Source organism: Danio rerio, chromosome 13, assembly GCF_052040795.2.
Source record: "Danio rerio strain M-AB ecotype USA chromosome 13, GRCz13ab, whole genome shotgun sequence".
Lineage (NCBI taxonomy): Eukaryota > Metazoa > Chordata > Actinopteri > Cypriniformes > Danionidae > Danio > Danio rerio.
Window position 1 is genome coordinate 47,854,579 of NC_141033.1, and position 26,256 is coordinate 47,880,834.

General features: G+C 38.4%; 1 protein-coding gene across 24 annotated transcripts in view; it reads right to left on the reverse strand.

Annotated features, from left to right (window-relative positions):
- runx3 (RUNX family transcription factor 3) overlaps window positions 1–26,256 on the reverse strand; it is a 269,502-nt gene that overhangs the window by 97,408 nt on the left and 145,838 nt on the right. For 17 of the 24 annotated variants that reach the window (XR_015505397.1, XR_015505395.1, XR_015505398.1 and 14 more), the window contains 2 exons: window positions 14,047–14,401; window positions 13,711–13,824 (listed from right to left, as the gene is read on the reverse strand). Coding sequence is in view for 20 of the 24 variants with exons in the window: in XM_087278440.1 (XP_087134566.1) it covers window positions 13,711–13,768 (58 nt within the window). In the remaining 4 variants the exon portion in view is untranslated. 24 annotated transcript variants of the gene reach the window in all.

A 26,256-nucleotide genomic window follows, 5' to 3' on the forward strand; every position in this document is an offset into this window, starting at 1 on the left:
ATTCCGCTGTGGTGACCTCGGATTAATAAAGGGACTAAGCCGAAAAGAAAATGAATGAATGAATGAATGAATTTATTTATTGATAATTTTATTTATGCAAGAATTTATAGATTTCTTTACTCATTTATTTATATATAATGCATATTTATGCATATTTATTTATTGTTTTTTCATTTTTCGTCCTCCATAGTAAAAGCTAGGGGGGGGGGGGGGGGGGGGTTGATAACCATACTAAAATCATTAGAACACATTACTGGCGTTTCTGACTGACGCGTTACTTAATAAGTGTGTAAACAAAGTAATTGAACATTATTTACTTGACGATTTTTTACAATGTGCATTTCAGACCATTGACTTTTTTTAAGCAGACATGTACTGTTATATATATGTGGGAATGCGGTTTTGTATTTGTGTATATTGGCATATATAAGCACATGGGCTCCTATAGATGTGTTTATATATATTTATAGTTATATATTTAGTATGTGTGAGCTTTAGACTGCTGTTTCAGTGCAACAGGTGTGACCTCATTGTGGTTGCTTGTGAGCTGTAGAAGCAAACAGAGTCTGCATCAGATTAACACGCAACAAACACATATACACACACACTTACACACGCACAAACCCTCTCGTCTCGCGCTTTCAATTTTCTTTCTCACACTCACTCTCTTATATGTGAACCGTTTTATGTGACTTTCTGTATCATATGTCAGTCTATTTTTGTCTTGTGTTTTCCAGTGATATATTCATAAAACATAGGGCAATAAATTGCATCAATTAACAAAATGTAATAAAGAAATTAATAAAATGCATTCATATTCTGGATTTATTTTACTAAAATTGACTAAAACTTTATTTAACTAGCACTTCTCCTGATTATTTAGACTTTACTGTTAATTTCTTGTTTCTCTATGGAGGATGAAACCTGCAATAACAATAAGTAAATAAATATGCAAATAAATGAATAAGTAAATAAATGAATAAATTCCAGCATGAATAAAACAATAAATAAATACACATGCAAATAAATAAATAAATGAGTAAATAAAGGCATAAATTCCTGTATAAAGAAAACAAAAAAATAAAATAAATAAATATACAAATAAATGGGTAAATAAATCCATAAATTCCTGCATAAATAAAGCTATTAATAAATCAATTAGCAAATAAATGAGTAAATAAATCTATAAATTTAGCATAAATAAAACTATGAATAAATAAATACGCAAATAAATAAGTAAATAAATCCTTAAATTCCTGCATAAATAAAACAATAATTAAATAAATATGCTAATAAATGAATAAATAAATTCTTAAATTACTGCATAAATACAACTATAAATAAATAAATAAATATGCAAATAAATAAACAAATGAATGAGTAGATAAATCCATAAATTCCTGCATAAATAAAACATTAAACAAATAAATACTCAAATAAATCAATTAAAGTATATAAAAATCCACAAATTTCTGCAGAAATAAATATATATCCTTCAAATGTATATTTATATATTTACTCTTCCTCAGCTCAACATGCTAATGACTGGGTGTCTGAGGATCATCATAAGCCAGTCAAAAAAAAAAAAAAAAATTTTGAATACATATTTTTTCTAATGATCAACCAATGATGGCATAAAGACCGCTTTCTGATGATTGACAGACAGGAAAATTAAATACAGAATTCAAATTCAAGAATGAATAAACGTTTGAAGAGGCAAGGGTGGTGTTTATTTACGAATTTATTTGCACATTTATTTATTTGTTTACTGTTTTGCAGGTTTTTGCTCTTGTTTTAATCATTAACCTCAGCAAATTGTGTTACATTAATGCTAAAGTCAAGTACAAAACTTTCTTATAATAAAACAAAAATGTTTTACTTTATTTAATCAAAATAATAGTATTGAAATATTCTGCCGTTTTGCTTTTAAAGTCAATATATCCAGTTTTAAGGATAATTAAACATGGTTACTAAATAAGAAAAAAAATATTACTACAAATAATAACAATATTACTTATTTACCTATCCCAGGGCCATTTATATCAAAGTCGATATTTAGCCGCACCATATATTGGTTTTTCATAACATCTAGTTTTCTTATGAAGCGAGTTGTTAGCCCAATGCTCTAAACCGGAGCACCAGGAAATACACACATACACTATAGACAATTTAGCTTCCCCAATTCACCTATAGCGCATGTCTTTGGACTTATGGGGGAAACTGGAGCACCGAGAGCTGATAAACTGCCAACTGACCTTGCTGGGACTCGAACCAGTAACCTTCTTGCTGTGAGGCGACAGTACTAACCACTGAGCCACCGTGCTGCCCCATTGATTTATTGATTGATTACATTTTTTTTTCGGCTAAGTCGCTTTATTATCAGGGGTAGCCACAGTGGAATGAACCGCCAACCTATCCAGCATATGTTTTATGCAGTGGATGCTTTTCCAGCTGCAACCCATCACTGGGAAACACCCAAACACTTCCATTCACACACTTACACTACCGACAATTTAGCTTACCCAATTCACCTATAGCGCATGTCTTTGGACTTGTGGGGGAAACCAAGCACCCAGAGGAAACCCACACCTACATGGGGAGAACATGCAAACTCTACACAGATATGCCAACTGACCCAGCTGGGACTCAAACCAGCGACCTTCTTACTGTGAGGTGACAGTACTAACCACTGAGCCACTATGCTACCCCATTGATTGATTGATCGATTCATTCATTTTGTTTTCGGCTTAGTGCCTTTATTAATCAGGGGTCGCCACAGCGGACTGAACCACCAACTTATCCAGCATATGTTTTATGCAGCGGATGCTTTTCCAGCTGCAACCCATCACTGTGAAACACCCAAATGCTTCCATTCACACAAATACACAACGGACAATTTAGCTTACTCAACTTACCTACCTGTATAGCGCATGTCTTTGGACTAGGGGAAACCACAAAGCAAACACGCAACACGAAGAACATGCAAACAGAAATGCCAACTGACCCAGCCGGGGCTCAAACCAGCAACCTTCTTGCTGTGAGGTGACAGTGCTAACCACTGAGCTGCCTCATTGATTGATTCATCATTGCATAATATTGATAACTGAAAAAATAAAAGGGTTTATTTTCCAACAGAGACTTCTTGGCTCTACTCTGATTTGTAACACTTGATCCTGGATTAATACATTCAAGCACATCTCTACATTCTGTCATGCGTTTCACTTGGAAATAATTACAATTTCGCGAGCAAAATGGATTGCTATTGATATTGACTTTAACAGGAAATCAATGGGTTAAACAAAATCCAGCAAACACTTTTATAGCTGCCGCCTCTCTTGACCCAGCCTCTTATTTTGGCAACACTGTTACTAAAGCAAACACGCTTTTTAACACTTCTGTTTTCTGTCCCTTTTTCTTCCTTGTTTTTGGACATGAGCGCTTCGTTAGGACAACACCGACGAAACCATTGGAGTACATGCTCTGATTTGTGATAAATCAAGACTGATGGTCCCTCCAAACATATGGAATCAGAGAGCTGAGAGTTTACATGAACATAGCAAACATAAACCCCCACTAGCATTTAGCTACTGTTTACTACACAGAGCTCATAACATCAGAGCTCACTCTGAGCTACATTATTTAACACACACACACACACACAGATCCGTACCAGACTCCAGGATAATGTTAACCAGCTCAGAGTTCTGCTGATGCATGTAAACACAAACTTGAACATGTGAGGTTCAGTTCGGCAGCGACTGCTCAAACTTCTTGACTTTCATGCGAGGAGATGAATGGGATATGTGTGGGATTTGAAATCACTGATGCGAAGTGGACTGCAACGAAGAAGAAAAACAATCACACACTCTGGGTGTGTATATATACTGTAAAAATATCTGTTAATTACAGTTTTTGTATTTTGAGTCACAAGTGTTAGAGCTGCTCGATTATGGGAAAATCATAATCACGATTATTCAAAATGACTATCAGTTAATGTCAAAATTATTAGCCCTCCTGTGAATTTTTTTATATCTAAATATTTCCCAAATGATGTTGAACAGATTCAGGATTTTTTTCAAAGTATTCCCTATAATATTTTGTCTTCTGGAGATGGTCTGATTTGTTTTATTTTGGCTATAAAAGCAGGTTAAATTCTGCTGCTTTTTTGGGATTTCCGCCTGGATTTTGCCTACCCAAATTTAAAAGCTTCCCAAATCCACATGCAGAGGTGTAAATGCAAAAATTTGGTATCATTTTAAAGAAAACCCTTTGAATTTTCATAAAACAAAATTGAAAGTGTTCAAAATATCTGTATATGTTGTCTGTGTTATAATAAACACCTAAAAAAAGAGGCGGTTTTTGTATTCTTTTTTTATAAACTCAAATTTGAAAGTGTACCTTTTATGTTCTGTGTGGTCTAGCATGCTGTAATTAATTTAGGTGGTTCCTGCACATGTCTGTGATCATAGGAAAAAAGAAAATGTCTCTACCATAGTTTATGCAAAACTTATTGTATTTCAACTAATGAGAGGTGCTATACAAGCCACAGGGACTGATCATTGTTTTCATATTTCACTATTTTGATCAAACATAATTCACTGTGTTTGGACCAAGTCAGACATATAAAAGGATTACTTATGCACATCACCTCTAAAACAGGGGAGAATGGCCCTGAAGCACACAGCATAAGATAAGAGATGACAGCTGTCTGTGCTATCTGGGGCTGCTTAGTGATCATAAATGTATTGCTTTTACTTCTGTGCCATGGAAACACGGCGATTCATTCGACAACAGTTTGATATCTAAATATAATTCAGTAAAAAGAATGCTAGAACCGTATGAGCACCGGCAAGAGCTTTCATTTGAGCTATAACTTGTACATGTATCATATATGAACCATATGAAAATTAACCAATGTTCAATACCCAGCTCAGGTATCCAAAATACTGTGTATTAAAGTGTATATAACGTTTGTACAGTAGAATAATAACCGAAGTGATGCAAATGTGCATAAAATATAGATTTTACACTTTCAAACGACACCACTTAAGGGGGTCTGGTGCAATGCTAGCCCTTTAAATATTAAAAGTGAAAGTCGATGACGTCACGGACCCGGTAGCGGGTCCGCAGAGTTTAACTGGTTTAATATTTTGAAACCTATTTTAAGGCCAACATTATTAACCCCACTTAAGCTACACATATTTTTGATTGTCTGCAGAAGAAACTGTTATGCAATGACATGCCTAATTACCCTAAGTCTACCTAACCTTACCTTACCTTAAGCCTTTGAATCTGAATGCTTGTTTTTTTGAAAAATATCTAGTACAATATTATGTGCTTTTATCATAGCAAAGATAAAAGAAATCAGTTATTAGAAAAGCGTTATTAAATCTATTATGTTTAGAAATGGGTTGAAAAAAAATCTTTCCATTAAACAGAAATTGAGGAGGAAAAGGGTTGCTAATAATTCAGGAGGGCTAATAATTCTGACTTTAATTGCATATATACAGTTATTTTCCTCCCTGCAAAGGAAAGGGAAATAAATACAATATAGTAAAAATATGAAACAAACTGTGCTTTAAACAGCTTCACTGTAAGAAAAACACTTTAGCTGCAAAAGTCTGAGGAACTTTCTCCTGTTGTTGTTTGATTTATGACGCTAAAAACAGGCAGCAGCAGGAATATTGCGCGCTGTCACTTTAATGGTTTCTCTTTCACATGTCTTTTGATTGTTTGTTTATTACACAAATGAGGGTTAATAAGAATAATCACCAAACACTGCATTGAGACACCTATTTGACCATTAATGTGCTCCCATTAAGATGACTTTAAGCACACATTATGCAAATGAGACCAAATGCTGACCGCATGCTGTGTGTGTGTGCGTGCGCCTGCAGCATGAGGTCTCATTCGCGCTTTTAAAAACATGAATGATTCAAATGTACATCAATGAATGATGCACATCCCGTGCTGCAAAAGTTACATTACAGCACATGCATTTAGTTATTTTCATGTGAAACTGAGCAACAAATGTGTACAACTGGAAAGACGGTGGTATATGATGCAATAATTGTTTCATCTCGATTAATGGTTTTTCATAACTGTTAGAAGCCAAAATAGAAACCGAAACTGAATTTTCAATTAATTGCACAGCTCTAACAAGTGTTTCCATTTATTCACATTGTTAATTGCATTATAGGACGCTGATCTCTGCTTTGTCGACTTTTGATGATAAAAAAATAAACTACAGCTAACAAAGTGACTTTCCTTGACATTTTAGTAGTTTGAAACAATATATAAGAAATAATAGAGAAATAGGTCTGTAAAATAACAGAAAATGTACTGGCAGTTTATAACAGGGTTATATACAACCCTGTTATATAATATATACCATATACAACACCAACCCAGACAAGATATCACTTTAAACTATTGAAAATGTTCATAAAAGTCACTTTTTCAAACTTTTCAAGATTAAACATTGCTGGTAAAAAGATCAAGGTCCCATAATGCAACTCAAAACCATAAATAAACTGAAAAAAAAAATATAAAAACATGATTCACAAACTACAAATGAAATTATTAGCCACCCTGAATTGGTGGCTAGGACTGGTCTCTAGGACCAGTCATCCAGAGACATGGATTCTCCTACCACTGCTATGCTGATGATACCCAGCTATACCTCTCTTTTCATCCTGATGATCCTTCGGTTCCAGCTCGCATCTCAGCCTGCCTGTTGGATATTTCACACTGGATGAACAATCATCATCTTCAGCTGAACCTCGCAAAAACGGAAATGCTTGTAGTTTCTGCCAACTCGACTCTACACCATAACTTTTCAATCCAGATGTATGGGGCAACCATTACTGCATCCAAAATGGTGAAAAGCCTTGGAGTAACGATTGATGACCAACTAAACTTCTCTGACCACATTTCTAGAACTGCTCGATCGTGCAGATTCGCACTCTATAACATCAGAAAGATCCGACCCTTCTTATCTGAACATGCAGCTCAACTCCTTGTTCAAGCTCTTGTTCTCTTCAAACTGGATTACTGCAACTCTCTACTAGCTGGGCGTCCAGCTAACTCTATCAAGCCTCTTCAACTGCTCCAGAACGCAGCAGCACAAGTGGTCTTTAATGAACCTAAACGAGCACATGTCACTCCACTGCTAGTCCGTTTGCACTGGCTGCCAGTTGCTGCTCGCATCAAATTCAAAACTCTGATGTTTGCCTACAAAGTGACTTCTGGCCTTGCTCCTTCTTATCTGCTCTCACTTCTGCAGATCTATGTGCCCTCCAGAAACTTGCGTTCTGTGAATGAACGTCGTCTCGTGGTTCCATCCCAAAGAGGGAAGAAATCACTTTCAAGAACGCTCACGCTCAATCTGCCCAGTTGGTGGAATGAACTCCCTAACTGCATCAGAACAGCAGAGTCACTCGCTACTTTCAAGAAATGACTAAAAACTCAACTATTTACTCTCCACTACACTTCCTTATCTGCAATTGCCTCTCTGAATATCACACTAACTGTACCAAAAAAAAAAAAAAATAAAAAAATACTAATACTACTAATACTTCCCTTCTTAGACTTTACAGACCTGAAACTTGCCTATAGCACTTATTCATTGTTGCTCTTAGTTGTGAAAATTGCTTCCTTATCCTCATTTGCAAGTCGCTTTGGATAAAAGCGTCTGCTAAGTGACTAAATGTAAATGTAAATTATTAGCCCCGTACATTTCTAAACATAATAGTTTTAATAACTGATGTATTTTATATTTGCCATGATGATAGTAAATAATATTTGACTAGATATTTTTCAAGACACCTCTATACAGCTTAAAGTGACATTTAAAGGCTTAACTAGGTTAATTAGGTTAACTAGGCAGGTTAGGGTAATTAGGCAAGTTATTGTAGAACGATGGTTTGTTTTGTAGATTATGGAAAAGAAAAAGCTTAAAGGGGCTAATAATTTTATATTTATATATATACTATACTTTCCGGATGCACTGTATGCATCAGACACATTCTTATTATCACTTTATGTACTGGAAAAACATCGTGCTGCATACAGGTGAGTGGGCCTGACAAACCACCTGTACAAGACACACTCTTTTCCCCTCCATATGCACCAGACACTTTGTGATTTTCACTCCATGTTTTTGGGGAACATTGTGCAACTGGTACACTAACTTAGACTTTTGATGGGATCTATATATTGCTACTATATACTTGCTACTATAGTGAATTTAAGTGCTTCTTTTATCCTCATTTGTACAGTGTATCCAAAAAGTATTCATAGCGCTTCACTTTTCTCACATTTTTTTATGCTACAGCGTAATTCCAAAAAGGATTCAATTAAATTACTTTCTCAAACTTTTTAAAACAATTCCCCATAATGACAATGTGAAAAAAAGATTTTAGGTGTCCCTTTTGAATTACATTGTTTTCCAAAGAACAGAGAAAAAAAGAAGAAAACAAACAAAAAATGATATGGTTCTCGGGAGGACATAAAATTTGAAGGTGAAATCTTTTAACCCTTGTTCAAATTGACTACCCTTTTGTTATGTTAGTGGCTGTTTTTGCCCCATTGACTTCCATTATAATGACATTTTAGGATTGCAAAGCCATGACACCAAATAATCATGCATTCTTGATCCTTGGTGTTTTCCCCTGTTGGGAAGAGGTAAAACTTGTCATTTTTACTGCTGATCATAATTTGGCACCATTAACCCTTTAGAAAAGCCTGTGCAAAATAGATTCAGACTTTTATTTGGAGCTCTATGGAGTAAAACAGCAGATTATAGTGTGTGTGTGTGTGTGTGTGTGTGCATAAATACACTTACTATGTTCTGAAAGCTGAGCTGCTTATTTAGATTTTCTCAAACATATCAAGATAGGTGCAAAAATGTCTCTTTCACACACGTGCACACACCCACACACACAAGGCAGAAACTAAGCTTTATTTGGACTGCAACTGAGCAACAGTAAAAATGACAAATTTGACCTCTTCCCAACAGGGAAAATCATCAACAATCAAGAATGCATGATTATATGGTGTCAAGGTTTTGCAATCAATAAATGTCATTATAATGAAAGTCAATGGGGCAAAAACAGCCACTAACATAACGAAAGGGTAGTACATTTTCCCAGAGTGTATTGTTAAATTTTTGAATATTTTCCAAGCATTTTCTCAAAATATGTGTTAAAATAAGATGTCACCAACAATCATTTGTTGAAACACAGTGAACGTTGCGGCCAAATCAAGACTCAAAATCACCCCAGGGTGGATGAAAACATTCCAAATAGCACATAACGGATAGGGTAATGACTTTCAGTATAAGCTTCTAGGTCTCTCGGCTCATTCTGAAGGAGTCTTTGAGGTTTTTGCACAGCTCTAGCCAAAGATTTTTCACTCAGGATGAGTTTTGGACTTTGACTAATCTATTGAACACATAGATTTTATGGTTTTTCCATTTTTAGCGGTTGTGTTATAGATTTGATGCATTGTTTTGTTGCATGATCCAGTTTTGGTCCAGTTTTAGCTGTGTTAACACCAGCCTGATCTCACGAGGAAACGTAACTAATTTATGTCAGTCTAGTGCAGGGGTCTCAAACTCGCGGCCCGCGGGCCATTTACGGCCCTCAGTGCAATATTTTGTGGCCCGCGCCGACCGCTGTACTCTGACAGAATCAGCGGAGCGGGGAGAAAGAGCGCTCCCCGCTCCGCTGATTCTATCCGTACACAGCGCGCTTGTCACACAATGCGCGTTGTCGCGCGCGTTCTGATCAGCTGTGTTGTCGCGCGCATACTCAAGAGCGGTGTTATCGCGCGCCTACTGAAGGGCGGGACCGAGGGTATGTCGCGTCGCGGGGGCACTTTTGATCATTTTGGAAGGGCACTTTCTATGCAAGACTAAAAAGGGCATGTGCTCAGCACAGGTTGAGCCCTATGTGTGCACGTGCCTGCCCTGCATATAGGTAGATACAGACTGGTACAGACTGATGTGACTGAGTGGGGTGGGGGTGTTTTATTTATACATATATACGCCTTTTTTTAGGTGAGGGAATGGAAGTTTTGAGTGAGTTCCCCCACTTTTTTCCCTAGGACTTCAATAAGTCAAAGTACAGGTCTAGACTTAATGATGATCATCTTCAAGCCATACTGAAGGTCTCAACTGCTTCCGCTCTAAAGCCAAATGTGGTTCAGATTTGTGAGAAGAAGCGCTGTCAAGTCTCTAGGAGCAAGAAGTAGGCAAAAGATGCCATGTTCAGAAGAACTGTTCATAATCTTCACTCAATGTTCTATTAATGTTCAGGACACTTCATGTTCAGAAGAAATAATTAAAACTGTTAATAATGACATGAGGACTTTTTTTTGTGAAATCCCTTATGCGGCCCAGCCTCACCCAGACTTTGCCTCCTGCGGCCCCCAGGTAAATTGAGTTTAAGGCCCCTGGTCTAGTGGCTAGTTCAGTCGTACGAAAATGAACAATTTTAAAAAGGAGGCGTGGCACCCTAAAACCCAACCCTCATTGGAGGATAAGCAAATTCAACTTAATTGTACGATTAAGATTGTACGAATTCAAACCAATAAGTCACTAAATCAAAAAGTTACGAGATTGTGAGATTGTGTCGGTTAACACAGACCTGAAGGCTCCAGACCAACAACATGCTATAATCCATCCAAATGTCTGATCCATTCAGGCATTTGATTAGCAGTGCTTATTTTTGTTATTAGATTGTTGTTCATCTGAGGTCTTAATTTTCGAATTTTAAGACCGGTATATGGCTCTCGGGGGCGGGACATCTGCTAGGATTCCTGCAGACAGAGAAACATTTCTCATCTCAATGAGTGAAAGTTACCATGGAGTGTTTTCTTCCGTGCCTGCTGGCTGCCTCGTTTCTATTGGGCACACGCGGACATTTGTCCCAGCGCGCTTCATTCATAACACTTCAACATAAGTTTTTTTTAAAGTTGCTGCCCAGCAGGACATAATACGTAGATAACTGTATATAAATCAGTGCTTAATTTGAGCTGGATCTTGCCGGATCCTGTTTCGGAAAATGTCAGGTATTCGTGTTTTGCTTTCTGGTATTCATTTTAATGAGGTCGGCATTAACTTGTGTGCTGTGAATACCTGTATGTGTGTGTGAGAAAGAGAGAGAGCGTGTGTGTGTGTGTGTGTGTGTGTGTGTGTGTGTGTGTGTGTGTGTGTGAATGAATGAGAGCAAGCGAAAGTCACTTTAACTATTGGCTATGAACAATATTTTTATCCAGTCATCTTTTCTTACAATTCCAATCCCTCTCTTTGGTTGAACAATAAACAATATTGTCCTAAACAATATCTGTTTTTTCAAAATAGCAAATTTTTGCAAATATTTTCATTTTTTAAAACTACAAGTAAATCTGATAACGAGGCGGATCAAAAAAGCATATATTACATGTGCATTACATATATTTCTATTAGTGGTGTTGCGTTAACGTGAGACTCTTGTGCGATAAAAAAAATATCGCCGTTAATATATTCTGGGTCTATTCTACGCAAGCTATGATGACTTTCACCTTGATATTTTAGTGCGGATGTATACCTGACCGGTGAGCCGTCTGACAAAAAAGTGCCCTTCTGAATCAAATCAGCAGGATGCCCCTCTGGATCTTTCACTTACTTCTGCAGTTTCACATTCATTCATGAACCTTTCATTCATGCCCCCGTGACAAACTAGAGTATTAGATGCAAATAAGGAGTAAGGACTGGTGAGAGTGTTATAGAATTTAATAACGCACGCAGAATGGAAAGAAGAAAAAACTTCTGCATTTCGCAATGTGTGTGTGTGTGTGTGTGTGTGTGTGTGTGTGTGTGCACGGTCCTTTACTGACAGTCGCGTGTGTGGAATTTGTTGTAAAATATGGCGAAAAGTCCTACATGACGGTAATAGTTTGATTGTGGTGTTTACTTCAATAACGCCACTAATATCTGCATACTCCACATGTCTTAATTCAATTTCTGTTGAGTTCAGTTATGACTTTAGTCAGATTAAGGTCATCAAAAATCGCTGTTTGGAGCTTACGTAGGACTACAGTTCAAAATTCATGTTTAACTGAATAAACAGTCAGTAAACACAAGCACATCTTATTGAACATCATTTATTTTCATCATCAATTATCATAGTAGAACAGTTTCTCAAGCAGTTTGTGATGCATTTAGGAAACAGGAGATGAGCCCCTGGTCTAATGCGCCACCTGGCTTGAGAAACCCGTTCTTAAAGACTTACTTTTAGTCATTATTTGGGTAGCACACATATTCTGAATGCCTTCGGCAGGATTTAAATGAGCCATTTTAATCTAGATTAATTTCAAGAATACAGTGAGACTAATCTAGATTAAAAAAAAGTATCTATGCCCACCTATAATTTCTATATAATGTAAAAGTAGTCAAAACAAATTACAAAACTGTTGCTTTTTCCTGTAACAGCACGGTGATTAACAGTAAATCTAATTATTATTGTTATTTTCATTATTATTATTATTATTATTTTGACAATTATTATTATTATTTTTACTATTTATTACCGATTGATTTATTTTCTTATTAATTCTTAATTTGTTTATTTTTTTTCATCTTATTTTCCGTTAAAAAAATAAAAATAAAGAGATTTGAGAAGATTGGAATATTTTTAAACAAGTTTTTCTTGTCGAAAGCCTGATGCGGCCCAGCCTAACCCGGACTCTGCCTCCAGCGGCCCACATGTAAATTGAGTTTGAGACCCCTGTTCTATATTTTCCCCCACTGCAACTGGGAATGGGACTGTATATGGACGTCTTGTAGTTCTATAGATTTGTGACATCATCAGACATTTGCATTTGGAGTGACCACAGAGATGCATTATGCACAATTAGACAAGGTCCATGTATTAAAGAGTAAGCATCACTTTAACCTAACACTCACTTTAGTCTTCATCATCCCACCCTAAACGAGCTCTGCGTGAGGATAATGAATCTGCTTTGTTTTTCCAAACAAAGCCGGAGTCAATCCAAAGAAAAAGGAAGCACCTCATCACATGTTGACGTTACCATAGTGACAAATGGCCTCTTCTGAGGAGCTCAGGAGATGCAGATGCCAGTAAATCACTAATGTTGACTTGGGCTCGTACCCACACATATACACAGCGACCACAGAAAGGCCGAGAGTGCCCTGGCTCCAGAAGTTGACTGGTTTGCGAGTTCCAGTAAAGGTTGGTCTAGCTGGTTCCTCCCTTGCGCCCTGCGCTGAGAGTGCGTTTATAGTGCTAATGCTTGCGGTGAGCAGGCCATTATGATCCAAACCCTGCTCCAAACAGACTGCCGCATTACAAAACAAACATCTAACAGAAGACAAATGCGCAGGTAACTCTAACTTCCACAGATCTGTGCAGCGAGATCCCTGCCTTTTTATTTGTACCTTCTCATGGTTTCTTCGAAGGCCATTCAGACACATTATCATACCCATCTCAAGCAGTTTGCAGAAACAAAGCAAGCATTAACTGATCTAAAGTCAAACGTCAAACCCACATGCATGTCACACTTTCACAGCTGCTAAACTGCCACAAACAAACATGCAAACTACAGCAGACAGATAGCTCTTAAGAGTGCTACGGCTACCAAAACCAGCTTTCTAGACACCACAGCGGTGAAGAAAAAAGGAAGGGAATGGCACGGCGGGTGACTTACCTCGCAGCAAACTGGGCGAGTAGCTAGAGAATGTGTCGAAGATGCTGTTTGAAGCCATGTGTCCCGCTCTGAAGGGAAAAGAGCTGGCCTCTCCGCCGTCGTACCGTCTTCAGCCTGAGAGAATGACAGTCGGAGAAAGAGAAATACAGAAACTACATAGACAGCCTGCAACCAAGAATTTGGGGTTTGAGAGTGCCACAGGAATCTTTCGCCACAAGCCGACTAACAGAACAGCATATGTGCCGTGTGGTGAGAGCGAGCGAGAGTAAGAGAGAAAGAGAGAAAGACTGAAAGACAAAGTGAGGACAGCACTAAGTCTCATAGAAATGGACTCACCTTTGTAGATGGACACTTCTGTGCGTCTCTCTCTCTCCAGAAGTGGTTGCTGTAGAGTCTACGTGCCTTCAGTCAGAGAGTTGAAATGTCAGGTGTCTGACGCTCTTACAGTGGTGATCACCGTGGTAAAGGCCTGTCAGTCGCATGTCTGAGGTATCCGAGGTCACAGCTCCCGCGGTATCACTGCTGCTCGCCAATCCCATGATCTGATAGGTGGAACTCCAGTCACATGACGTTCTCTCTCTCCCTCGCTTGCATGCATTCAAGTTCTCCTTTTCTTCCCAGTGCCTTTCTCACTCATCTGATTGGCCCATGGCTGGTGTTTGAAGAGTTTCCCAGAAGATGATGGGACCTTCTTGAAGAGGGGACCACAAAAACATACAGCTCATACACAAACTCTTGAGTAAAAAAAAAAGTACAAAATGAAGGATAGCTGAGGATTATTAGGGAAAAAGAGAGTGTTGAAGTGTGTGAGGGTGTGTTCGAGTGTGTTTTGGTGGTTTTGGGGCCTGTTAAACCACCCTTCCACCCTCACTCACCACTTGATATTATCTCGATGTTAGCCTCATTAAAAACAGCCACTCCAGTCATTTCATGCGCCCTCTTTTTACCCTCATTTGTACCTAATACTCTCTGCTTTTGGAGTTTGACATGGTTGCGGCCGGCCTATTTCAATTTCCGAAATATTGAGGTGTACACCGTGCATGTATGGCCTGATTTCAGTGGCCTGGTTAAAAACAAATGTGTGCTAATCTAAACTATCTATATGTGTATTTAGGTGTGCATATATGTGTAGTGTCCCCTGACCTAATCTCACAATTTGAAGCAGTTTTGATTCATAATCATGAATGACAGATGAGACAGACTAACAGATAAGACGACTAAGGAGTGTTCTGGGTGGTTTCTATAGTTTTAGCGGTAACACTTTACAATAAGGTTCATTAGTTGATGCATTTACTATCATGAACTAATCATGAACAACACTTGTAAAACATGTATTAACCATAATTGAACATTTACTAATGCATTATTAACATTCAAGTCCATGCTTGTTAACATTAGTTAATGCACCATGAGTTAACATGAACTAACAATGAACAATTTTCATTAACTAGCCTTAACTAACATGAACAAATACAGTACTAAATGTATTGTTAATGTTTGTTCATGTTAGTAAATGCATTAATTAACATTAACTAATGAACCTTATTGTAAAGTGTGACCGTTTTAGCTAGCTTGTTTATTTGCTGGTTTAAGAAGAATATGATAAACAGAATGTTATATGGATGGATGGAATGATGGATGGATGGATGGATGGCTGGATGGATGGAACGATAGATAGAATGATAGAACAATGGATGGATCGATAGAATGATAGATGGAACAACAGAACAATGGATGGATGGAACAACAGATGGAACAATAGAATGATAAAACAATGAATGGATAGATGGATGGATGGGTGAATGAATGGATGGATAGATAGATAGATGGATGGATGGATGGATGGATGGATGGATGGATGGATGGGCAGATGTATAGATGGATGAATGGATGGAATGATAGAACAATGGATGGAACGATGGATGGATGGATGGATACAAAAAACGATAGAATAATGGATGGATTGATGGACGGAGTGTTGGATAGAACGATAGATGGAACGATAGATCGATAAAACAATGGATAGATAAATAGATGGATGGATAGATGGATGAATGGATGAAATGATAGAACAATGGATGGATGAATGGATGGATGGAACGATGGATGGAAAGTTAGACCAATAGAACAATGGATGGATGGATGGATGGATGGATAGATGGATGGATAGAATGATAGACGGAACAATGGATGGATGGATGGAACAATGGATGGAATGATGGATGGAACAATAGAATAATGGATGAATGGAAGGAATGATATATGAAATGATAGAACAATGGATGAATGGATGGATGGACGGATGGGTGGATTGAACGATAGAACAATGGCTAGATGGTATTTTGCTTACCTGATTGACAGATTACTTTGCTTGTTTTGAGGAAAAAACTCACTTAATATTAGCATATTATTTCTCAAAACAAGACATTATGTTTTGCTTGTCAAGAAAATTCTTGATTTGATTTTTTTTTACATATTTGGACTAGAAACAAGACAAAAAATGTAAGTAAGAAAAGCATTTTTGCAGTGTGGAGAACGAAATAAAAATGTTTGTTGTATTCTCTGCAATGAAATACAAGTTAAAGTACATTTAGAAATCATTACCGTGTTTTTAATTTGCATTATCTATAAAGTCTCAACTTTTTCTGCTTTGGGGTTGTATTATAAGGACACTGTGTTATCCCTTCATTCTCTATTTTTGGATAGATAGATAGATAGATAGATAGATAGATAGATAGATAGATAGATAGATAGATAGATAGATAGATAGATAGATAGATAGATAGATAGATAGATAGATAGATAGATAGATAGATAGATAGATAGATAGATAGATAGATAGATAGATAGATAGATAGATAGATAGATAGATAGATAGATAGATAGATAGATAGATAGATAGATAGATAGATAGATAGATAGATAGATAGATAGACTGAAACATGTCACTTTGCAGCCACAGTGCCATGAAAATGAGCACTTGTGTGTTGGTCAGCCGGCAGCCCAGGGAAAATGACACAGTCTAAGTCTATGTGTGTGTGAGAGAGAGGCAAATAACACACTTCCAGGGAGTGTGGCCTATGGTGAGGCCACAGAATGACTTCATGGCTTTTATCAACCTTATCCCAACCTCACACATACACACATGCAAAACAATCTCATTTATACCATGAAAATGAACCAGCCTGGTCAATGTGTGTTTGCGTGTTCACCTGTGTGGGATATGGTGGTTGTACGTCATACTCACATGACTGAAACAGGATATAGTGAAAAGCTGCTGGGTGGATTTGGTTTTATTCAATCAGAATTGATTGGACACTTGTGCGCATTCGATACTAGAACAATCTGTGAGGTTTTCTGTTGTTTGAGGAAGTGCTGGCTGTAGGCTAAATTCACCCTTGAATGGATATTGATGCATATAATCTATTGATACTTTTTATTGTCGCAGAAAAGAAATCACTTAATATAATCAAATAGACTGTACAACAGCAGTCAAAATCATAGATAAATAACCCATCCGCAACATGCTTTAACTTTCCAAACAAAGTGTACAGATGAAATGTGTACTGAAATGGTAGGGGTGTTCAAATCTGGGTATTTCTTGCATTTTATTTTCTGGTCAGGGAGTTATCAAAATGGTGAAAACAACAGGTGTAAATGTCCTCCGAAACACAATAGGGACAGATATAAATTAGATTGCTCAAACCACTTTAGGATGGAGACTGCGATGGATTCAAGATAAATCTGATCTGGTCTTTAAATGGGTGGTCCACTACGATATCATATTTTAAACTTTAGATGATGTGTAGCTGTGTGAACTTAAGTCATGTTAACTTAAACAAATTTCGAGAGGAGCTTACGCAGAAGTTTAAGTATCGAATACGTCATTGACAATTATTCTATTATCAAATCAGTTCTTGAACAACCCCTATATATACCAAAGCTGTCTTACCTGCAGCATCTCACGACTTTAGCATCCCTAAACCAGCCCGACACCTCACCTCTTAAAGGGTCACGAAACACCAAAACACATTTTTTGAGCTGTTGACAGTCATATATGTGTCCCACACTGCTAAAAACACTATTAGGACACCTATATTTCACTAAAAAGTGTAAATTGGTTGTTTTTGCGTTATTTCAAGCAAATTCGTACTTCCTGTTTGAAACGAATTTTTGAAGCTGCGTCACGGTCATGACATAATAGCGTGTATTCCAGCGTGCAGACTGGGCGTCTGTGCCAGAGTGTGCCTTATTACGTCTTACAGTGTGATGCATTAATGCATGAGTAAGGCTTGGTTTAAACCAATCAGCGCGCTCTATTGTGCAACTTCATTAATATTCATTAGTGTCACCGTCTTTACACCACAGAGACGCCACGTTGTGTTGGCAAAACAAGCGTGAAGTGTTGCTTTTACAGTTTGCTGCCATTAAGTTTCGTTTTCATTTTCTCTCTGTGAGAGCTCATCTGGATCACGTGTGGATTACAGTGTACGCGACGCTCGACAACAATAATTTACGTGTCTAAGGGGCATTATTGTTTACCTGAGAGCTGTTCTCATCTGCAAACGCTGAAATCCGGATTCCGGATGTAGTCTTCTCTTCATAAAGACGCGGCTCTAGTTGCTGGTGATTGTCCTGTCTCTACAGTTTTGGTAAGTGAGCGACCAGTGCTCTTTGTATATTCAGTTTGTTCGTATCAAATAAGTTAACTATTGCATTGAGTGCAAACATGTTAGCACCGCATTTTGTGACCGGAATAACACACGCGGCTTTCGGACGCTACCTGCCGAGTGCATCTAAGTTTCCGGGAAATGCGGAGTTTTTTTTCTGTCATTCGCCGTGCGGTATCAAACATTGCATGAAAAATACACGCTTAGAGAAGATCTTCGAATCAAATATCTCATTTGTCGCGAGGGGCATGAATGAATTCCCTGAATGAAAGAGCCAAACTGCAGTTAAAGTCCAACATTTAATAATTTGGCAAATAATTCGACTACAGATGTCCATGTAGGTTAAACACCATCACTTTCTCCTGTGTATTTTGACTGAAACTCGCGCGTGCCCAAATAGACACTCCCACACCATCCCACTTTAGTTCCTCCGACACTCCCCCCTAAACAGAGCTGGACACCCCCACTTTTCTGACTTTTTCCAAAGAAGAGGTGTGAAAACACCCTGCTGAAACGAGGGGGTTTCATGGCCCTTTAAGCATTACATTCCCAGGGGGAGCGTTCTGGGGCCGGGCTACTGTAGATACTTTGCTCGAATCCCAACTCCTCTTTGTTTCCTGATAAGGGGAATAACTCGAGTTGGGGTGTCTCCCCGAGCTCAGAGCCCTCTCCCCTGGACAGCCAAATATGCCTTATACTTAAATAACTGCAAGTGTGAACTCGTGAAACAACAACTCTGAATGTAAAACGCTCAAAGTTCCATGCAAAGGGAGACATTGGCTTAGCAAAGCCTACAGAGAACAAAGTTTGGGGACTACAAAAAAATACATCTGGGTTAGTGTGATCACAAACGCTTCAGGTTACCTGCATTCACGACACGCATACACCCTGAGAAGCGAAGGGGCATGGCCAGAGGCGCTGTAATGTTATAGCACAGAAAGCTAAATCGGCGTCCGTTTCTGTATTTGGGCTTCTAAAGGACACAACGAGAGACGGGCTTATAGTTTAATTTTAAATTTAATCTAGAGAATTATTAAAAATATGTAGCTCTAGCATTTGACAAAGGACAGCTTTCAGAATCTCTGTCAGTTTAGTGCTGGATTTTGCTTAAAACTCCTCCAACAGATGAAGCTGTGGATTGTAAGTGTTTTTATTTGTTAAAATGAATCTATTACATGCACAGATTGTAGCGTTAACAGATTGTTGTAGCGAGGACGTAAACAAGGATGTAAACAATGACAAACGCTGTTTCGCTAGCAGAGTTTTCTCCACCGTGTCTATCATGGATCAGCTGTATCCTTGCAGCTGCCGCCTGCCACTTATCAGTCACTCATCTGTGAAGAGCGCAGCACGCAAGAGCCAATCGCAACCGTTTTTGTTGAGGGTGTGACTAATCAAAGGGGTGTAAGAGAACTAGACAAGGATCAGAAAGCTAGCGGGATATTTGTGGGATATTTTTGTTTATATTAATGGCTATAAATGCTTGTGTTGTTTAAAAGTACAGTTTATATATATGACTGTTTTGTTAAATGACAAAATTGTATTACAAATAGTATATAAATATAAATATATTCATACAATTTAATACAAGAATTGCTGCTGCGAAGAAAATATAAAACTGCGTATACCGAGATATCAAATTGAACCGAGTCGATGGCGTGATAATCGTAACCGAACCGAACCGTGATAGGAGTGTAGGTTCACAGCTCTATTCTACACGCTGAGGGGCAACGAGCTTCGACATTAACACAACAAGAGGTGATGTGTGGAACACGACAAAAACCAACTAATCGGACCAAAGCTGACTGACAACAGAGCTCAATGGCCAACCACCGGCTTGGTGCGTCTAAAACTCAATATTCAGAAGTATCTCTTTGAATTCGATGATATCAGCAAGCCTGAGCTGGATCATTTTCAGCTTTTTAAATCTTATAAATTTCTTTGTTCTTTAATTAAAGGGATTGTACAACTGTAATGGACATACACTACCTGACAAAAGTCTTGTCGCCAATGCTAGTTGTAAGAGCAACAAATAATAACCTGACTTCTAGTTGATCATTTGGAAAAGTGAAAGAAGGTAGATACTTTCAATGAATCATCTATTTAGCTGCATCCCAGTCATCACAAATACTGCAGAAGACCTGTTGGAACCAGCATGGAGCCAAGATTCTCACAGAAATCAATCAAGTTAGGTGATAGAAAAATTATGGTTTAGGGTTCATTCAGTATTGAGGCGTGCAAGAGACCTGCAGAGTGGATGGCAACATCAACAGCCTGAGGTATCAAGACATTTGTGCTGCCCATTACATTACAAACCACAGGAGAGGGCAAATTCTTCAGCAGGATACACCAAACATGAACATTATTGAGCATGTCTAGGGTAAGATGAAGGAGAAGGCACTAAAAATGAATCCTAATCTTGATGAACTCTGGGAGTCCTGCAAGAACGCTTTCTTTGCCATTCCTGATGACTTTATTAATAAGTGCTTTAAGTCATTGCAGAGATGTGTGGATGCAGTCCTCCAAGCTCATGATTGAGTCAGACACAATATTCATTCTGTTTTCACTGCAGCATGACTTTATATTCTATACTGGACATTATTTCTGTTAAGTGACGACTTTTGTCTAAGCAAAGTCAGAACTTACTGTCCCAATTAAATCATTAAAAATCCAGGCATGATCATATTTTATTTTGGTCAAATAAGCCTTTGCCTTTCATACAGTATAAGCTACTTCTGATACCAAATGATCAACTAGAAGTTATTGTTTGCTGTTCCTAAAACTTGAATAGGCAACAAGACTTTTGTCAGTAACTGCCTGCTGCTTATTTACTTTGTTCGGAAGTGGGTACGTTTAGAGTAGGTATGTGGCTAGGTGCTCCAAAACCTTTTTGAAAGTGTGCATAAAATGATTTGTATTTCAGAAATAATGCAAACCATTTAATGGGACACATACAACTAAAGACCAAAGGCATCAGAAAACCTCACTCATTGTTAAAATGATGCTGGAAAAAGAGAAGGCGTAATGACTAAAGCCTGATTTATACTTCTGCGTCAAGTGACCGGCGTAACCCACGGCGCATGCAACGCACGTGGCTGTGCATTTATACTTCTGCGCGCTGTCTCTGTCGGTCTACATAAACACTTCCGAAACGCTAGTTGGCAGTGAGGTGTAAATGTTCCTCTGTGTCGAGTTTCTTCTCTGCTTTTTTGCTTTTCCTTTTCCGGGATGTACAAGTGGCTCAAACTCGCTCATTTTGAGGCAGGAACTGGCGGACGTACAACAACTTTAACTATGAGGTAAACACAAAACAAAACTTTCCATCCGGAGCTACTTCACGGGACTCCACACTTGTAAACAATCGCTCGCGCCATTCGCGCGGCTCTCGGTCCCGCCCAGACTCGTCAGCGCTACCAAGCCGACCAATCACAGAGCTTACGCTACGCGTCGTTGCGACGTGTAGTTACATTTTTTGAGAGGTGCACGTCAGTGACGGCAACGGCCACGGCGAAGGGCTATGCGTCAGCGCCGTAGCATACGCCGGCGTTTGACGCAGAAGTATAAATCAGCCTTAAGCCCCGTTTACACTAGTGCGTTTCAGTTTGAAAACTCATAAGTTTTGCCACGGTTACGCCATCCGTCCACACTATGCCAGAGTGTTCAAATGCCAAAAACAGAGCGTTTTGAAAAAGCTGAAGAGGCCATTTTCATTCTAAAATGCTGCTCCTTCTCAGTGTGGATGGAGGAAAACGGAGACATCTGAAAACGGAGGCGGGCCTGCCGACATTCGCCTCTCTGATTGGGGCTTTTTCTCAATATTAAGTAGCCTACACACACAGTTCAATCCTGCATCCCCTCCTTGTAAGTTCAGACTTCGCAAGTTTGATATGGAAAACAGACTCCCGAGGACATGTCGGGTAAATCTTCAAAGGGAACAGTGTACTGTATAACCTCATTCACATCATCCTGGCTACGTTGTTTAACATAACAATAAAATGAAAACATGATATAAGGAACTGCCTATTTTCATTTTGATATTAGCAACAGCAGACAGCAGAAATGTTGAGGCGTCGTGCTGCATATATGAGCGTCATATTCACTGTATGCGTGTTCATAACAAAACAGAGCCTATAACATGACCGCCTCCTATCATTTTCATTGAAAATACGAATAGTTTCCCTCTCTTTTGCTGAATATCAGTTTTAATAATCAATAATGGATATTAGGTAAAATAGGTTTATACATTATAGCAAATAAAGGCAAGCAGTCAGTCAATATACAGAATGTACGTGGTTACATTAATTATTAACTTATCTTTGCGCTCAGCCAAAACACGTTACCCGAGAACAAGTAATAGATTCAACTAACCAAACTCAGGGAATATGCCGTTAGATATAGACTACACGATGACTTAAATATCACGGTTAACAAATATAGTGAGATAAGATCCAGCGATAGATCCTTGATGAATACTCCGACGAGCACAGCTCTCATCTGGCTAATTAGGCTGCAGCGCATAACGGAGTGTGTGTGTGTGTGGTCACATGATGTGCGTTTTCAGTGGTTTGGTGTAGAGGGAGAGTTGTTCAGAAATGCTGAGTGAAACACTAGTGTGGACGCGGATCTTTTTCATTATAAAACGCTATTTTAAAACTAAAACACACTAGTGTAAACGGGGCCTAAGTGTCAATATGTGATGAGCCAGTAGGAAGAATGTGTTTAGGAAGAACGCTTTAGGCGACCAGGTGTAAATGTTAATTCCAATTCAGATTCAAATGTTTATGCACATTGTATCTGTATAAATTTAGTAAGTGCGCCGCAAGTGCGGGTATTCCCGAAGAGTGCATCGGACTTTGAGGACGGGGCTGTCCAGCTTCTCTCCACAGACACAAACACCATCTGCTTGGTGTTTTGGGAAAAGGGTTTCTAAGCAGCAGCGTTCACTAACCACAAGCAAAAATGGTGGAAGCAGCACTGCAGCGATCGGACAGAGATGTTTTTTTTTTCTTCCTCTCTCTCTTGTTTATCAAGCCCCTGTATTTAAGTTTAATATAACTGCAGTGTTTTGCTGAGAGACCTGCGGTGGGACGAACGCTGCCAATGTCCCTCCACCCCAGGGGTGGGGCAGAGCGGGTGGAGGCTAGAGCATGCGGTCACGAGCGCAGATGTGCAGGGGCTTATTTTGTGGTGTATAAATTGCAAGCTGCCCCATGTGCAACTCATAAAGGGGGAACACAGCAAAGGACAGAAGGAAAAAAAACAGTGATGAGGTGGCCATCTTCACTTCAAACGCATTTTCGGACCAAAAAAGCGAACGCCCAGAGTCTAAATCTGTCCTTGCTGAAGGGGGATCTAGGCTTTTGGATGGAACGATGAGAAAAAAAATGACGAGAAAAGAGCTAGAGTCAGAGATTTCAATTTCCCTCATGGGTTTGCAATACATCTTGCAACATTTTACATGCTAAAAATAAAAGCATGACATCAAGATTGACCTTATTAAAACTGCATAAATTCAGTCGGATATTGTGTCCGACCAATGGAAACCTGTTTGAGTACATTCATTAACTGAGAAATTATTTTCATGGAACTGGATGGAGAAATTATTTGCCAGGATTAAACCACACACCATTAGTCCAATTTGGCTCAATGTGTATGGCATAGCGTGCTGTGTGTGTAATTTGTAAATGAGTGATATGAGACTGTTTTATCTCATATAGGGCTCTATTTTGACGGTCCATGCGCAGAGCGCAAAACGCAGGGCGCAAACGCTTTCTGGGTGTGTCAGAAAGCGTTTTTGCTAATTTAAGGACGGGAAATCTGCCTTGCGCCAAGGCGCATGGTCTAAAAGGGTTGAGTTTATTTTCTTAATGAGTTATAGGTGTGTTTTGAGAATAAACCAATTAGAGTCCCATCTCCCATTCCCTTTAAGAGCCAGCTGCGTCGCGCCAAGAGCGCATTCGCTATTTACAGGACGCAAAGTAAGGAAAAAATGAGCATTTTACTAGCAAACAGTTAACAGTTGACAGATTTTTAACAGAAAACTGTTAAACAGAGCATCTACTGCGTGAGAATGAGAGATAATGGATCACTTTCACATTCACTCTTGGATAGGGAAACCTTTACGCACAGACTTCAATTAGCCTATAAATAATTAATTTAGTTTGTTAAGCGCAAAGATTTGTTTCAAAACTATTTCTAAATTCAGTTCTAATTTCCAGCAAACGAATAAATGAACAAAAATGACCAAGAGTGGTCAAAATACTGAGTTATTTTCAAATACACCTGCCATGCCCCATATGGTCTTAAACCTGACAGGTGGGCAAATCTAAGCTTGTTTTTAATAAAAACAAATATAAATATGGGTATAATAAATAATACTGCTAATAATAATAACATTATACAAAAGAAAATTGTTATGAATGAACTGAAAAAGCCTCCCGAGATGAAGAAGACAAAAAAGCAGTGATTTTTCATATTTATGTAGGCTAGATAATAATATGTTTTGTAATATTTTAATCTTTTATATTTATATCCTATATCTATTCTTATTATATCCTATATATATCCTTAATATTTAATTTTTTTCATAAGTAAAGATATTTGCCTATTGCTCTCTTGTGTGTATTAAGCAGTGTGTAAGCGAGGCGCAACTCTGCGCCGGAGTTCAGACCGGGTTAGTTTTGGTCTAATGAAAAATCTATTATAGTTTCTCAAAATAGCAACGCGCCAGCGGTCCGCCTCAGAACGCCTTCCTTTTTAGACCAGAACGCCTATGGGTGCACAAATGAGCGCTAATGCATTTGCTATTTAAACAGCGTAGCCCAACGCCTCAAAACAACTCTTGTGCCAAGCAGAAACTACCAAAAGACCATTGCGCCGCGTCTCGCGCCACACTGCGCCGGGTGTATGATAGGGCCCATAGTGTTATAGTGGATTGCAACCAATACTGCATCTGGTAAACGTTACAAAGTACAAAAAAAATAAAATAAAAACGTTTTACAAAATAACCAATAGACTTAATTAAAAAAAAAAAATGTTTTTCAGCATATGCTTTAGAATATACACGTAATAATATGTAAACATGTCCGTCTTGGCGTGTTTTATTTTAAACACAAATAATTTTGTCTTAAATGAGCATAAACAATTATGAAAATAATCGAATGCCTTATGAGATCAGTGGATTATTAAAAGTGCCTCCTCTGTTATCAAACACAACAGTGGATCAAAATGAGAGATCCGCTGCTCCTCACTATATAACTACAGTAACTTTAATCAATGTTAAACACAGTGAATAAAAAGGGAAGGAGATTTTATGACTTGATTTGATTTCTGAATAGGCCATTGAATTTAATAGGCTAAATATATTATTTTATTTTCAATTTTCTAATGTTTGTTTGCTATTCTATAATGTGAAGCTAATTTCCTCCTTCCTTAATTCCAGAATGGATTAAATTCATTTATATCCTCAACTCTCTACAAACAATGCGCCATAACAACAATGTGAAAAAAGATGTTTTTAATTGTTGCAAATTTTTTTTTTATTAAAAAGCTCAGGTACATTCTGTTTCCACTGATCATTCTTAAGATGTTTCAGCAGCTTAATTGGAGTTCACCTGTGGTCAATTCAGTTGATTGGACATGATTTGAAAAGGCATACACCTGTCTAGATAAGGTCCCAGGGTTGACGGTACATGTCAAAGCACAAGGCTGGGGAAGGTTACAGAAAACTTTCTACTGCTCTGCTACTTTGAGCTGGCCGGCCATCTAAGCTGAGTGATCGGGGGAGAAGGGCCTTAGTAAGGGAGGTGATCAATAACCCGATGGTCACTCTGTCTGAGCTCCAGTATTCTTCTGTGGAGAGAGGAGAACTTTTCAG